This window comes from Diplotaxodon limnothrissa, linkage group LG19 (genome assembly GCF_057381915.1).
Source record: "Diplotaxodon limnothrissa isolate DT_005_m linkage group LG19, D_limnothrissa_male_GT1.1, whole genome shotgun sequence".
Lineage (NCBI taxonomy): Eukaryota > Metazoa > Chordata > Actinopteri > Cichliformes > Cichlidae > Diplotaxodon > Diplotaxodon limnothrissa.
This window is the reverse complement of record NC_140614.1, coordinates 18,353,065-18,369,668: the sequence shown is the minus strand read 5'-3', so window position 1 is coordinate 18,369,668 and position 16,604 is coordinate 18,353,065. Positions and strand designations below refer to the sequence as shown.

Here is a 16,604-nt window from a genome sequence, read left to right as displayed (position 1 = left end):
AGATTTGCCGTGTTGTGGCGTTAAGGTCATTTCAACGAGATTAACCTGAAAGCACTAGTGGGAACACAACGAATATGACTGCACATTTATGCCGACATCATCCTAGTGCAAAGACAAGTGGAAGCAGACAAAAAAAAGCAAGCATGCTACTAACTTTAGCCGAGTCATTTAGACAGCTGTTAGCACATGATTCTCCTTATGCTGCTGAGAATATAGCCCAGAAGAAGCGGATAGTATAGCTTTTATTTTGGAAAGAGCCATTTCTCTGTAATAAACTCTCTTTTCCAAAGATGAGTGATTCCTCAATCAGATACAGGGCTTGCAATATCGCTAGCCCGACGTCCCGGAGCTAGCGATTTTTTCAGTCGGGCTACCAAAATCTATCTCTTCCCTGCCCGTCGGGCTATTGTAGGAAAAATATATGTCAATGCTTTTGCATTCTTTCAGAAATGTAGCTGGGTAATTATGTCATTGGCATCGGTGAGCCACTGTCAATATGTGACATATTGAAGTCGCGTTTGAATTTGCGCTTGTTTTTTTGCTTTCACTTTGCAATCGTGCGAACTGTGTATAGAGAGCGACAGCACTGATCTGTGAGTGATGATAATTTGTGCACCAATTCCTCTGACATCGTCTTATTAATCGTTAGCTTACTATGCAAACTATGCAAATCGAATTTCCCAGAGGAACCCACCTGAGGGATTAATAAAGTTCTATCTAATCTAAAAAACATGACAAGTGAAATCTCCCGCAGCAAGCTTAAACATGTGAGAGGTTGATCGCGCAGAGAATCGCTGAGCTTATGTGAGTGCGTGTGTAAAAGCATTTCAGTTCTGCTGAGCCAAATAAGACAGGTCAGGGTGAAGAAGTGACAGCCAAAGAAAAGCTTACCACAAAACGGAGAAGTTATGATAAATCAGACTATAAGGCAAAAAGAAAGTGCAGCTTTATGGTTTCATGGACAAAAGAATTTCTGTGGCTGCAATATGACGAGCTAAATAACCAGGGCTGCACATAAGTGGTCCGCAGGTGCGCATTCGCTGTCAAAATAAAAAACACGCACAAGGGTTAGGGTTAAATTTAAAAACTGTACTTTTGAGTTAAAATATATATTTATAATTTTAATAAATGACAAATTAAAAATGCATGAACAATTTTTTGTATCGAAAAAATATCGAACCGTGACACCAAAGTATCGAACCGAACCGAATCGTGAATTTTGTGTATCGTTGCACCCCTAATATATATATATATATGCTTTAACCCATGCTTTTGTACACTGAGGGTCTTGAGCTCATAACAATAGTATAATCTTCTATAATAGTATTCATAGTATGAAGGTAAAAAATATGAAACAGACAAAAGTCACTGCATAAAAAGGAGCTGGGGTCAGATGAGATGAACATGGAATGACCCTGACACACAATACTGCTGTAATCACGCCGTCTTAATGTCTACAATGCTCCTTAGTCTATTTTCCAGTTCTTACGCTTTTGAATAAATAAAGTAAAAGGACAATTTCAAAGACGGGTGCTAATACTTTTCAAATGATAAAGCAATTACACACTGTCAGGAGGAACTTGTTTTATACTGCCAACATGTCAGACAAAGACTTTGTCACAGAAATCAAAAAGCATTTAAACAGTTAAAAGGCAAGTCACAGATCATTTAAACATCAATATTGGGGCCAAATTAGACAAACACGTGGCAAACGATCAGAAGACAAAGATACTCGTGTATACACATGTTCACATCTGGTGTCAGTGGCACAATGCAACAAATAATGTTTATTTAAATGGGTGGAACGGTTTGTACAAGTACAAGCTTGTCAGATTATTTCCAGTCAGTTTGGCATTTGTTTTCAAAATAAAGGCCTTTAATTGGATTGAATCATCAGCACAGCCAGTTTTTGGCCAACTAAACAGGAGATCGGCTACAATAAAAAGCGAAGGTACTGACTGAGAAGAATATTGTCATTATCACTCTGCTGCTGCAGCAAGTCTGTGCATACTACAGGTACACACTCACACACGCACGTGAACACACACTCCCACGGGCGACTCTCCAGGCATGTCATCAAGCCAGTCAGTGCTAGAGCTTCCCATTGGCAAAGGCTCCCTCCTGGAACTGAGGGATGAAGCTCTTGAAGTACGCCCTGGGAGACAGAGACATAATAAATTGTGACAATAATTATGTTTCAACTGCTTCAAAGCATCTGACAAATTCACTGGGTCAGTCCCAGCGTGCAGCAAAGTGCACATAAAAAGGAGAATGTTTTTATTGCCTGCAAACACAATTCAACATGAGAAACGACACTGTGCACCTCAAACTCTAAAGGGAGAAACAGGAGCAGTTTAAGGAACAGATCTTCTCCTGAATGACTTTCTAAAAGGAAGTCTCTCGACTATCAGCTTGTTCATGTCACTGGGGATTTAAGTTTTAGCTTAATAAGACCAATTCCTTATTTAACGTAAAGGGCACAGAGACATAACTTTTATTTCATTGGTCACTGGCCAATCAATTTGGAAACCCATCGTCAACCTGACTCTGACGACAAAGGTCAATTTTTCAGAGCTTCCATAGTAGCCAGTGGATATGTAAGCCTCTCGTTGAACTACAGCCTTATCTGTTTCCATTAATATTTCTTTTACAGTTTATTTTACAGGAGGAATTGTACCTGCACACAACCATATCCTGTCCAAACATGACCAGAAGGCTTCTATTGCCAAAAATATTGTTCCTTGCCAACAGATTCCACATATTCATATGCAGAGATCAGTTTACAGGGGCATAAAAATTGTGGAATCAGCAGTCAAATCTGATTAAAATCGCTTCACATGTTTGCACACCATCCTCTGACCTCCTCTGCTGCAACACAATTATTATCACTCACCTTGATTATTGATTTCAGAAAGTGGGCAAAGTCTTGAGGCGGCAAACTGGTTAAATGTAAGTACGTGGTGAGTAAAGACAGTGTTCTTCATAGCACACCGCTGTGCAGCACAGTTGAGATCGCGTCATCTGAATGTCACATCCTAGCAGATGCAATCATGGTGCACAACCTGTTGAAACAACAGCGAGCGTGCTCCTGCTCCTGATCCAACGAGCTGCCTTCAGGCTTAAAAACTGTGAACTCTTCAACTGAAAACTGCTCAGTTGTAGCCTTGAGATGGAGCTTTCAAAAGAACTTCACATTAATTTGAAACTGAAGCTGATGGTTGTTGTCTGCACCAGTTTAACGTCTGTGGTGAAATCGCATCTCTGAGGGGCACTTTCAGAGAGCAGTGCAAAAATAGCAGCCACACCAGAAGCTGTCTGGACATGCCCAAGAAGATAATCTTGAACAGGAGATCGGCCTAACTTAAATCAGTCAAGGTTTTTGATTCCCATGTGCCTATTCCAGGAAACTTTTTTTGTACGTTTGCCAGTTAACCTGCCAAATAGCTTTTTGTCGATGGGGGCGGGACAACAGTCAAGTCTCACACAGATTTTTATTCAGGATTCTTTGAATGCCACGTCTCTCCATGCAGCAGTATTGCTAAAAGGAGATGTAACAGTTCAGCTGTTCAAACAATTTCTGTTTGAAAATGATAACTGGGTTTACGCAGGAGAGTCTGTCTGCTGTATCACTGCAGAGGAGGAGTACACAGAGGCCTTTCCATTAACATGGATCTGAATAACACCCATAACCACTGAAACTATGCACAAAGTGGCATTTAAAACTGCTTAGAGGATGAACTGCAACTGTAATGTCACCAACAAAAAACTACACTAAGACTAAATCAATAGTTTAGCTTCCTAAATCAAAACAAACACCTGCATTTTCGATATACCTGAAGATGTGTGTCTGGAATGTTTACTTAACGCTGTCGGTGACTCTTGAGGAAGGTCAAGCTGTCTGTCACAATGACACCATCATTCAACCGGGTATCCAAAGACAAAAAGCCCACAAATATGAGACTCAGTGTCACGTCGAGTAGTTTTCCTTTAAAGAACCTTTGCTCAGCCAAGAGATTATGCGTTGCCTTCTGTTTTCAATATTTACAGTAGTTATTAACCTTTACCATACAAAGAGCAAACACTGCATTTACTCAAACAAGGTCAGGCTAGTTTATGTGTACTGAGGGTTGGGTCAAATCTGTATATCAATAGATGGTCTATATGCTGCACAGTCCATATGACAATGCGTCATAATACCATAGTTAAAGCTTTAACAACACTTTTGATAAATGAATGAAACAAGCTGACAGGGACTTTGAAGATAATGAAATGTAGATAATGACAGGAATGAAAAAGGCTGGATTTCATTACAAGGTAGAATAATAGGAATAAAGGGTCACAGCAAGAAAAAAAAAACATCTTGGAAGGGTTTAAAATCCAGATTCAGGTTCAGATATTCTCTGAGATTAGTTTATATGACATGATAAGTCATACATTTCTGGGAACATTTTGAAACACTTTGAAATGAGAAAAAAAATATTTACTTACTTAATACATAAATTAATAATTAATTTTCAAGTCAGGGGACAATGTACCATGTTTAACTTTACAGTGTCAGAATATCCAATTGTGTCTTGTCTTCCTTTTAAATTAACTGACTTAATTTCACAGAATATTGCATTTTTTAGCTATTTGATATCTGAGAATATCTGAGAAATTGTGTGTTTTTTTTCTTTTTAAGAGTATTACACTCCCTTCCAAAAGTAATTTTTATATGACTTTTTCTGACTGTAAAGGGTCTAATATATTATTGTACGTCCACTGAGTTTCACCCCAACAGTGTATGAAATGTTCAACATATTCACATAACATATAATTACAATAATGTGTATTTTTACGAGGCAGGTGCTACATACTTTGCCCTCTTTGCCATCTCGTTGCCATCCCAGCGTGGGCTGTAAGGATATGACTTCTGCACCTGAGAGTAGAGCTGACCGCTGTTAGTGAAGTGGTACACAGACTGGAAGGTGAGGGTGGGCTGGTCTCTGGGGAAGTACAGCGGGAGGTCCACTACAAAGTGCAGACACAGAAAAGAATGAATACCTGACGCTCCTCTTCTCTCTTTATTATTATGATGCCTTTACCTTGCAGTATACATCGCCCCGAGACAGCTGTTATTGTGAACTGGTGCTATATATAAAAAAAATTTAATTACCGTGCACTAAGAAGCAGAAATCTTTCCACATGAGTAGAAGGGTGAGTTTCGTGAATCCCTCAGCATCATACTCCACCACCCCCCTGTAACACATACACACCGATTACATTCATGTCTCCAGTAACAAATTGATGAGCGCCAGACACGTGCTGTGATCGCTTTATGACTCACGTTCCAAAGTGGCTGAGAAAAGCAGCGATGTATTCTCGCCTCTTGTGATAGCCTTGGATGACATACTGCACCTAGACAGGCCAAAGTGAAGGTTTTAGTACAGGAAAATACAGAAACAGCAAACCGTGTTTGAACATGAGCAGCAACTTATGAAGAGAAATGTTCAGAAGGGATTCAGTGGGCTCAATCAAAGCAGATAACCCTTATCTGACTCATCCTCTGCACAAAGAAAGAAAAAGAGCCTTTTCAAGATATTTTTTTCCAGCTTCACTTATGACCAGGGATGGCTGGGAAAGATAATCACATAAAGGGAAAGTCATATATATGTTACTGACATGCTTTAATTTAATTAAAGATGCATAATCACACAATTACGTCCATATAAGGCTTCAACCAGTCAACAACAAGTCAAAAAAACCTTCTACGCCAGCATCATTGGGGCAAAAAAAAAAAAGATGTATTTTCACTTTAGACTCCATCTCAATGATGTTTTTTAGCAGAGATTAAATGTGCTTTTCCACTCTGAAAATTTTTTGCAGCTATTTCCTCTACTTAAGTTGTTAGAGGGCCCTGGAAAAAACAAGGTGACCCAAAAAGTGCAGAATTCCAGACGCCTTTATGTATTTTGGGCCTGTGTGCTTACAAGCAGGAAAATTATTATTTAAGTTTAATGAACTGTCAATTTACCAAATGATTTTACATTATAGGTTTTCTTTAGGCAGTTTTGGGGTCATTCTTCCTTAGTTAACAGCAGTTCATGACGACATCAATCAAAATCTGTAATCATTTAAATTAGGTTGCAAAACTCCGATCTGGGACCTCCCCACCTTTTTACACGTATACGTGGAAAGCTGGAGGTGGAGAGAGGAACAAGACCCCAGTATAGAACAAAATAGTCAAGAGGAAAAAAAGATGTGACGCTAATTAAGTGAAAAGGAGGAGCTGGGGTGGATGTGGGCTACAAAGCGGTTTGTAGTAGTCAGCACTTGTAAGATGTCTAAGAAGGAACTTAAATTGTGTGTCCTTTGTGATATTTCTCAATAGCGTAGTAGAATGGTAGTGTCTTAAAAATGAAACCCTGATAATTCTCTGTTAACTCTGTTACACAGACAGTTGGAGACACAATGGCCAAGTAGTCATTCCAGTTATACTTCTTTAAAGTCTACTTGAATTCTGCAGCAGGTAGTTACACAGCTAGTGCATTGTTATGTAAAGTGTTGGCAGATGGATCTGCAAATTCACAAAAAATTGGCAGGCACACGGACGTCTGCACAGACTCCTTGTATTCGCAGGTTGAAATCTAGGGAATTTAGATCACTTGGACCCAAGCTGACCCACTGACAATGGAAAATATAATCAAGGCCTGTGTTGATATGGGCTGTCATTGAGATCAGCCGATCTATTGGGAGTGTTGTTGAGCTCGACTTAGTGGTCTGCCTGAATGACCTCTGGGAATGCACCAGGCATGACTGCGGTGCATCCTGTCTGCAGTGGGCCCACTCAAGACAATGAGTACAATTAACCAAACGTGCCGTTCCACATTTCAGAAGTATCCCAGAAGCATCTTTGTGCTTTGTGTCACTTGACATGGCATCTGGTTTATTTTTGACAGGGGCTGAAGTTGCACAAGGCAGGTGAAGACAACAGGAAACCAGACACTTGAGCAGCATGACCAGAATCTGGTCATTTTTTGAAATAAAAGATCCTGTGCAGGATAAATTCTGCTCCGGAAACACTCGTATTGTAATTTGAAGCTCTAATCGCTACGCCCAGCCGTAGCAGGATGTTCAAACCTTTCAGGCCGAAGCCCGAAAAAGCTTCAGAGCCATAAGCGTTAAAGGTTAGGAAAGAGAAAGTTGCTGCCATCAGTAGAAGATCAAAGTGAGATTTCTTTACTTCCTTCTAATCAGAGTTCTTAATCAGAGTGAATAACAGCCTAAACAACCAGTCAGCAGACTAGAAAATGAAGCCCCACAAATCTACATCCGTTTTAGTCACAGTAGCACTAGATGGCCTCTCAATTTTAGCCATCTGGGTAGCTCTGGAGAGCTTAGTGTGCCATGATGGGTGACCTTCTCAAAATAGCAGCGGCAGGTCGAGTTTTATTAACAGATACAGTCTGGTCCTGGCACCAAAACTGCGGTGTGGAAATGGCTCAAAAAATTCTCACATGCCCATATTTACACTGTAAGAGATTTTGTTGTAGTAATCACTCATCCTTTCCATACTGGGTGTGAAGAAATCCCTTCCCAAAGTGGGACAAAATCTACAGACCTCAATCTGTTAAAAATGCAACTGCTTAAGGCAGTTTAGACAACTATAAAATAACTTTTAAATCAATCTTCTAATCTGCTCAGTTTGCTTTCTGTTCGGTATGGACAGGAAGAATGATTAAAAGGATCATGGGTGTGTGACTACTGTTTTGAGATGATGCAAAAATGCATTTTAGGTGCTCTTTGGGATCCCAAAAGCAAAAATCATCCAGATTCTTTGATCTCTATGTGGCTGCTCTGCCAGGTGTTATTAGAAGTCAGGTAGGTTAAAACATGGGATATAAAGAAGATAATAATAATAATAATGATGATGATGATGATGATGATGATGATGATGATAATGATAATAATAATAATAATAATAATAATAATAATAATAATGATAAACTTTATTTATAAAGCCCACTAAAAAACCAAGGGCATACCAAGGTGCTTGACAAAAAATAAAATAAGATACACCAACAAAAAATAAAATACACCACCCTCTAACTGGAGTTTTTCTTAAAAAATAAACCAAAAAAGGTACAGTAATGCTTCAAGTCTGGATCTAAACAAAGTCAAAAAACTACTGTCAGCGATGTCTGGAGGGTTGGTGAAGCTGGACTTCAACAACTATGACCTAAGGCCTATGGTCAGGTGAATATTTAAAAAAAAAAGTGCCTAATAAAGAAATAAGAGGATAGCCATTAACATTTGGGTATATGTTTTGGATTCCCTGCTTCAAAAAAAGTCCTGATCTTGAGCTTAATGACCTCACTGATATCTTAGTTGGCCTAATAGTTTTTTGTGAAGCATTATTTGTTGAGTCTGTAGCTTGAGGTGCATAGAATGACCAATAGATTTTGGGGCTCATGTTTATTAAGATGCGCAGAAACCAACATAAGGCTGTTTCATCATCACTTGACTGGTAGATAAACATTCAACCTCAGCCATAACCTGTTTTCAACACTTATTAGCAACATCGTTTTTATTGCTTCCAGTCTTATCACTTGCATTAACTGCATTTGGCATTGGACTGTTCAGAGCAGCCAGAACATAAACAATGCCGTGGCAGAGAAAGACCAACATTAAGAAAAGCGAACGTGTTATTTGCTCTGAGCAAAAAAGTAATATTACACGCAGTCTTTGTACAAGAGTATTGAAATGTCACAGAAGTCTTCAGCTTACCACTTGAGAACTAAATAAGCCGTTGTTAACAGCTCTCTGCCATAGAGAGTTTGACATAGTCTGTCAAACGTAACAAGAAAAAACCCTCAACAATTTCCTCATTCTAGTCTCCATTTTTATATAATGTGACGTTCTTTTCCTGACTAAACAACCTTTTCTGTTTTTCATATAAAATGCTGCAGTGCTCACTTTAAGGCTAATTGTGTGACATATTTCAGACTCTGTGCTGTGAAACAGTGCTTCTAGATAGTGAATGCTGTTATTTCTTCTGTGTTAATACTGCATTACTGAAAAAACGCTTTCAATATTTGTTTTAAATCCATTTCTTAGAACGTCACCTTAATCTCTCAGAAAAGCCCAAACATATTCTGTGAATCGTTTTCAGTTTTGGTTGACTGCTTTTAGTCAATAGAGGGATTGGCAATTTGTTTACTGAACATAAATGGACTCACTTGTACACCACAGGAGTGGTTTAATTTACCACATTCTCAAGCCAGTGATCTCAGAACACACAAACATTGTATGCACAAAATGCTGCAACTGACTGACGTTCACTGAGGGAGTGGTACTGGCATGCTGGATTCTGGCATGTGTGCCCGAGCTGTTGCTGCAGCCTTGCCCACGATAGCACCATCTCTTATCTGCTTCCACTTGGTGGAAACCTGATTGCACAGAGGTACTGAGACGAGATGCTCCAACTGTACTTGCGGCATCACTCCGCCTAGCAGCTGTTTCAGCTTGACAATGCCCACCCCCGCACTGCCAAAGTAGTGCTGGCCGTCCTGGAATCAGGACCAAATCCAGACACTTCCTTGGCTAGCATTTAGTCTCAAAATGTCTCCTACTGAACATGCCTGGGACATGTTAGGTCAATGTATTCATCAGAGGCAGCCACAATTAATGACCGTGGCACAGCTGCAGGCTGCACTCATCCAGGAATGGAGAGCAATTACTGTGGAGTCCATGCCTAAACAGGTGACAGGTGCTTCCAACATGGCCAGAGGAGGTCATACCTCATATTAAACATCTTGTCTGCACATTTATTGTAGTGTAGGTCGATAAATCTTGTTCAAACGTAAGTTTCTGTTTTTTTTAGCTAGTATATTTTTGAAGGGTGAACCAAAACAATTATTATTACGCGAGGTTGTATCGGTGTCAGTAAAATCTGACGACTAAAAAAAGTCAACCAATTACTCGTCTCAACCCTAAGCAGTCAAAAGCCTGTAGTAAAAGTGCATGGTTCCTTTGAGGACAGGATGTATCATGATTAAGCTGCTACTGAATATTTGTGATTACTCATCAACGTTGTATGAATGACAACGTTTTGTGAAAGTAGTAATCTTTCAAACACACAGTGGTATGTGTGTGATCTCTGTAAGAACTCATAAAGACAGGCACACATTGTGACTCAGCCTCCTGTTCGATTATGTTTACATGAAACGGTGGAGGCGGCAATTTAGCTTTCTCAAAAGCTGCAAGGCCACATACTCAATAAGCTGTTTATGTAGTTACACTGTGTGTGTGTGTGTTTTAAGGGAAGTGTGGATCACTGCACTTTCACACCCATACTGAGAAAGGATTTCCTGCCCCCACTCAATGTACGACTCGCAGCCAAGTCGTTCCATTGGCTGCCTGGAGGTTTGAGTGATGCAAGAAAGGTGATCTTGTTTTGCAGGTATTCAAACCTGCCCGCACCCATGACACCCGCACATCCATTTATTGTGTTTGTGCAGGTGTCTGTGGGGAGAGTGATGCAATAACGCCGGAAGTGCTTATTGCAGCATTATTAAGAAATCACTTCTCTGCCTGTCACACATTCACACCACCCCCAGCTTTCTTAAAGTGTGACTGATCTGATATTTGACTGCAAATTGATTTTGAACATCAATGACTTTTGATTCCCCAAGTTCCACAAGTAGATCTAAATATACACACACAAATACTTATTTACAAACCGCTGTTATTACAGCTAACATAAAACTAGATGTGAAAGCCTGTAAACTACACAAGAAATGCCAATTGGGTGAGCCAAATTTGCCAACATAGCCAGCCTGATAAGGCTCATTTTTAATCTTTGTTTTTACACTGTGATTCGGGTTTTTGTGGTTGTATTGCATTACATTAGGCTACTGTTCTGAACTTCTTAGGTCTTACCATCTGACAAATATCACCCATGGCCCAATAATAGAAATAAAAACTGAAACAGTTAAAACTAGACTAAATGTAATATTTTTATACAAAAACTAAATTAAAATGGGCTAAACCACAATAGGAAACTACATGAAACAGGAGAAAAACCCCACTACCAACCAACCTACAGCAAAATAGCTTAAAGATGAATAAATACACAGTTTGATAAAACAATATATAAAAATCTAAGAAAAATTTAATGAGCGCAAAAATGAAACACAAAGTATCCAAAACAGGTCTGGCAAACTGGAAATTGGGAAACCTTTTGTCCTGGGATTCACATGGATGTTACTTTGACTAGATTACCCTCCTACATATTGCTGTCGACCAAGCAATGCTACCCCCCACGGCAGTGGTCTCTCTCAGCAAGACTCTCCTCATTGTAAAAACTGCTAGAGAAGTCCATGAGAAACATGACAAGTGTTCATCCAGCCTTAAACTATCCACTGAGCATCCACAATTACCACTCCCAAACCATGGCGGCCTACCGCATAACCCCACAGGCCAACTACAACAATAAAAGGTGCACATAAAAAATGATCACTTGAAGGCAATACACCCATATGCATTAATTTCCACTTAGGAATAATTAAGATCTGATTATGATGTGTCAGTGACAGAAATAAGTGCACACAATTTATAAAAACGTGTCCACATATTAGAAATATCGTGACTCACTCTTGAATTTGCCGTCTACTCAAGCTGCTGGGAAATGTACTCGCACAGCTCATTTCTTTCTTCTTCGTATAAAGTGAAGAAGTCACTGTGTAGATTAATCAGCCTGATGATTCATGCGATGGGCACTCTCTGGGCTAGTGCTACCGCCACTGTTTCAGTGTTAATACAGTTTTATTGGGACTGAAGCACTGATGTTTACGTTCACATTCATCCTGTGCCTGAAAGTTACGCTTCGCCAATGTCTAAAATGTAAAAGTTTGTATATGAAACCTTTTCAAGTATCACTTACACGTTTTAGGACTATCAATCAATAAATGTGATTAAAAAAAATGGAATTTATTTATTTTTTTGTTACTTTTTTTTTTTTTTGATACAGTCATAGTTGACTGAAAGAAATATTGACAGTTGCCAATATTTCCAGAGGGGGACATTCCAGACAATTCACCCGTTTCATTGTGGAATGCTAAGGAATCAGTAAAAAACCCCCAAGAGCTACATATATTACTCATAGAATACATAAGCAAATGCCCACAAACCTAAACCAACTAAAGTGAAATTGTAAAGAACACCAAAATTGAACCTCAACACTATGAGAAACTGATAAAGTCATTAAGGAAACCGTTACCTCAAGTTTTTACTTCTAAAGTTAGTCATACAACCTACTGAACCATGGGGTGTACTTAGTTTTCCCACGCAATGCTTCTTTAGCTTATGTTACATAAACAATGATATAGTGTAAAATATCAATATGCTGCTGTCCATCTGAGGTTGTATTTAAATTATTTTAAGACTCGAGATTCTTTCTATTAAATCAAATCAAATCAAATCACTTTTTATTGTCACATCACATGTGCAGGCACACTGGCACAGCACATGCGAGTGAAATTCTTGTGTGCGAGCCCCACAAGCAACAGAGATGTGCAAACACAACAACACAAACGAGCAAAATACAAGAATGGCCAACCTGAAACTAATAAATATATGTACAATATATAATAGTGTATGCATTTCTGGATGTGTATACTATATATATTATTATATATATATATATATATTATGTCCTGATATGTAAAACCTAAGAAATGAAAGAAGGTGTATTTTTCTTTCATTTTTAATTCAAGAACATTGAAGATGACGAAGCACAGGGTGCAGTATGGTGTGGAGGCTGACAGTATATAGCAGCCATTAATGTGTGTTGTAATCATGACCCTGTTAACATATATGTTGAAACAGCATGCAATAGATGTGAACAGGCCCTTTTGCAGAAACACAAGTGCTCTCACAAGAGACGAACAATGATCTTTAACACGTAAAGAGACACCTGAAAAATGGGGAGTGGAGCTGAAGCAGACACTCGAAACATTTTATTACACATTTCCATAATTAGATACTCTGTGTCAGTCTCTCAATCTAATTATCACCATCGTGTCAAAAAATACGAACAGCAACTAAAGATTATCTTATTGAAATTGATTGAGTTAATCACACGTATACATTTCACAGAGCCTATTAGGCTCAGCAGTGGATTTTCATGAGCAATATTTTGAGCGGTGCAGACACCAGGTGCTGGCATCAACCAGCGGAATCAGCTGTCACACTCACAGCTGAGGTATGTGACAGTATAGCTCTGTCGATACAATCCTCACATCTGGAATAAGTGGGAGTAAATAAGTGATGTGTTAAAAACATAAAATGACTGCACAGCTTGCCCTTGAAAAGACTGTGAGAAGCTGAGATGTTAGAACAATGTATTTTTTTCCCTTTACCATGATTGTTGGCTTCAGTTAAAAAAAGTGGAAAACATTTACAGACAATATATATAAATTGTGCTTTGTGTCTCTGCTATCAACTTCAGCCCATTTTGAATAAGACACAGCTCTGTTTTCTAGTCACAAAGTGGTTGTTGGAAAAACAATGCTCGTATTGACTTGTGTTTTGGAATTGGGTGCTTTTTTCACCAATAACATTTTCTTATCTCTTATGCCTCTTTCCTCCACTGCTCCCGTGTTTTATGGCATTCCGCAGGGATCTATTCTGGGTCCCCCTTTACTTTTAATCCTTTCATTTATCTAAAATTGTTCACCTGATCCCTTCAGAATCAAGTGATTTTTAATGAAGCCATATAACATTTTATGTTAGTTTTATTTGATGTTTGAAGAAAATAACACTTACACACTGCATTTGAACAGATTTAAATGTGTTCAAATAATGAATAAAAAGTGATATCTGTGGAAGAGCTAACAAGATTCTTCTTTGCCGTAAAATAACAAACTAATAATAAAATATTAGATGTGAACTTATTAAAATTAGAACACAGCCTTCTTGGACAGTCTGTACAGTTAGCTGCATGGAAAGCCATATTATATGTCAGATTATTCCATTAAAATGTTTCAAAATGCGGTGCTAGAATGAACAGGGTCAAGGTGTCAGTTCATTTACTCCAATTAACTGAAGCAGAGAGCTACCATCTACAGCTACCTGTGTCTGCAGCCTATATGTTGTATAATTATAGGATTTTAACATGTGAATAATTTAAATATTCAGTTGTTATGATGGGAAAATTAACTATACACTATACTAAAAGCGCTTTAGTACCAGGCTGTAAACTTGTTTACTGTTGTTCTTTAGTGTATTTTAGAGGAATTGCAGTTTCACACTGGCTTTATTTTTTGGCTTCAGAAGGTCGCTGCTTGGGTAAAGTAAAGCAGCAAATGTCTTGCCCTAAGTCCTTTTAAACTTGCTTTCTAAAAAAGGGATAATTACATTATGAATAAGACTCCATTTCCAAGCAAAGGCTGTGACCTCTTTCAGGGAAGTGGGATGGGCGGCCGTGACTTAAACAACTGAAGACATGGGGGTCATCAAAGGATGTAAACGTTCCAGATAGTATGCTGGTGAGATTCCAGGTGAACAGGAAGAGATAGAGGGTATGCCTGTGTGCATTATTTGTGCGCTTGTCTGAGAGGCTGTGGGGGGATGGGCATTTGCCTTGAGGGAAGTGGCATTACATCGCGTCCACGCTGCATATCTACTTGTCAACCTGCGGAGGCCAAGGAGCCCTCAGACAGCCTATGGAGGTTGGCCAGTACGCCCACGCTGGCAGATGCCAGACACACGTGCATGAACACACACACATGCACACACATGTACACACAGCTTGACATCAGTGGATGAATGCTTTGCTGCACTAAGCCTTACAAATATGCAATAAATGAGTCATATACCTATCACACACCCACGCGCAGAGTATAGAATTTTGATCTTAAAATACAAAGACATTAAGGGTTACAAATAATGTAAAACAATACATAAGCACAAAGAACATCTAGCAGCACTAATGGGGTGTGTGGTGAACACTTTTACCTTGTTGGTGAGTAACTGACACACTTGAGGGACGTAATCAATTAAGCATCCTCCACTGGGAAATGCTGGTATATGTAATGCTGAGGAGCCTCCCAGAGCACTGATGGGAAAAGAAAAAAAATAACAGTCAGTCTGGAAATTCACATTAAAGCTGCACATTATTTATCATGTTACATATTTTTCTTATTATTTTAAACCCCAAAACACATTTCAATTGAAGTTCAAATAAAGTGAAGACTTTGAAACAAGCTACATGTGACCACTTCACGTTACAGAAGGTTAACCAGTATGAAGCACAAAATTATTTGCTCCTGTGCACCTGAAATTGTCTCACACACACAAAAAAGAGCAAATCGAGCCTGTGGCATCCTCTTCATTCTCCTTCACTTGTTCAATCATTATTTTTGACGTCCTCCTGATTTAATCCTCCACCACAGCTCCATTAGTGATTAGCTCATGCTTGCTTAATCAGGAAATCTGCTGCTGCAGCTCTCCAGTGACTAACCAACTGGAGTAGTCACTCCCTCAGTTTTTTTTTCCTGATCTGGGGGAAAACAGAGGGAATACCCTGAGGATGGGTTAAAGGTCTTAAGAATCTGCTTATTGACTTTTAATGCTTTTTTAAAGATACATAGAGGGGGGATTTGTTGTCTATTTTTAGTTCATCCCTCATTATAGCAGAGCAGTCACAGGACATTTAGAAAGGTCGTTATGTCCTTTTAAAAATGATGCAGAAGTGGTAGTTTATCAGGTTAAGCGTGACTGATGCAGACACCAACAAGCTGTTATTTCCAGGGCGTAACATAATGCCACTTTGTATCGGTTGTACACAAGGTGTCCTTTGGTTTACAGCACTGATGAGACAGGGTTGCTACTCAGAGCTAGCCAGCTCAAATGTAAAGTGTAGCTGGTGTTAAGGGACATTTTTTGGGCATTTTCATCCTTTACTGGACAGTCAGTTGGGGATAGACAAGAAAGCGGGGATAACTAAGAAGTAGCTTTCCTTTCTTACTGACATTACTGTCATCTGCTCACAAATTATACGGCATTTGCTATACCTCATGTTAAAAATAAGATTGTAATGCCAAAAGAAAAAACAACAACCTGATGTTCTGCAGTGTGAATGTAGCCTATGGTAAATGTCAGTCACATATGCTCACATAGTCAAAAATGATGACCGCACCAATTCCGTTACATCATTCACATCTTCCCAGATGAGAAATCTTTTCCACATTCTCTCATTGTTACAAGCTGAAAAGCATCGACAAATACACAAGAATTGCAAAACTGTAGAATTTCCAACGAAAGGCTGTGGGAGTAGTAAGGAGGAAAGGTGGAGCACCTCATGATGCAGCTAACCTTACTGTCATGACCAAGACCTATAAATTTTTATGAGAAAAATGGTCTTAACAGAGGTTAGGAAAAGGCTAAAAATGACTGCACCTCCTGACTCCGTACAGTGTTAGAGATGCATTTAGATAAACACATTCTCATGACAGTTCATCATATCACATACAGGAGTTACAAGTTTCCAAAAGTGGCTAAAGATAAGAATCACACCCAGCCAGAAAGATTCAAATCTGCTTTATGAAACAGATGCTCGGCTG

General features: G+C 39.1%; 1 protein-coding gene across 1 annotated transcript in view; it reads right to left on the bottom strand.

Annotated features, from left to right (window-relative positions):
* Positions 1 to 1,568: 1,568 nt before the first annotated feature.
* The window catches only part of babam2 (BRISC and BRCA1 A complex member 2), a 118,700-nt gene continuing 103,664 nt past the window's right edge, over positions 1,569 to 16,604 (bottom strand). Inside the window, exons 8-12 of the mRNA XM_085343003.1 lie at positions 14,998 to 15,097; positions 5,327 to 5,397; positions 5,156 to 5,238; positions 4,857 to 5,010; positions 1,569 to 2,155 (exon numbers count right to left, since the gene is read on the bottom strand). Of these exons, the coding sequence (XP_085199129.1) occupies positions 2,092 to 2,155; positions 4,857 to 5,010; positions 5,156 to 5,238; positions 5,327 to 5,397; positions 14,998 to 15,097 (472 nt within the window). The 3' untranslated portion in view covers positions 1,569 to 2,091. The remainder of the gene's footprint in view (positions 2,156 to 4,856; positions 5,011 to 5,155; positions 5,239 to 5,326; positions 5,398 to 14,997; positions 15,098 to 16,604) is intronic.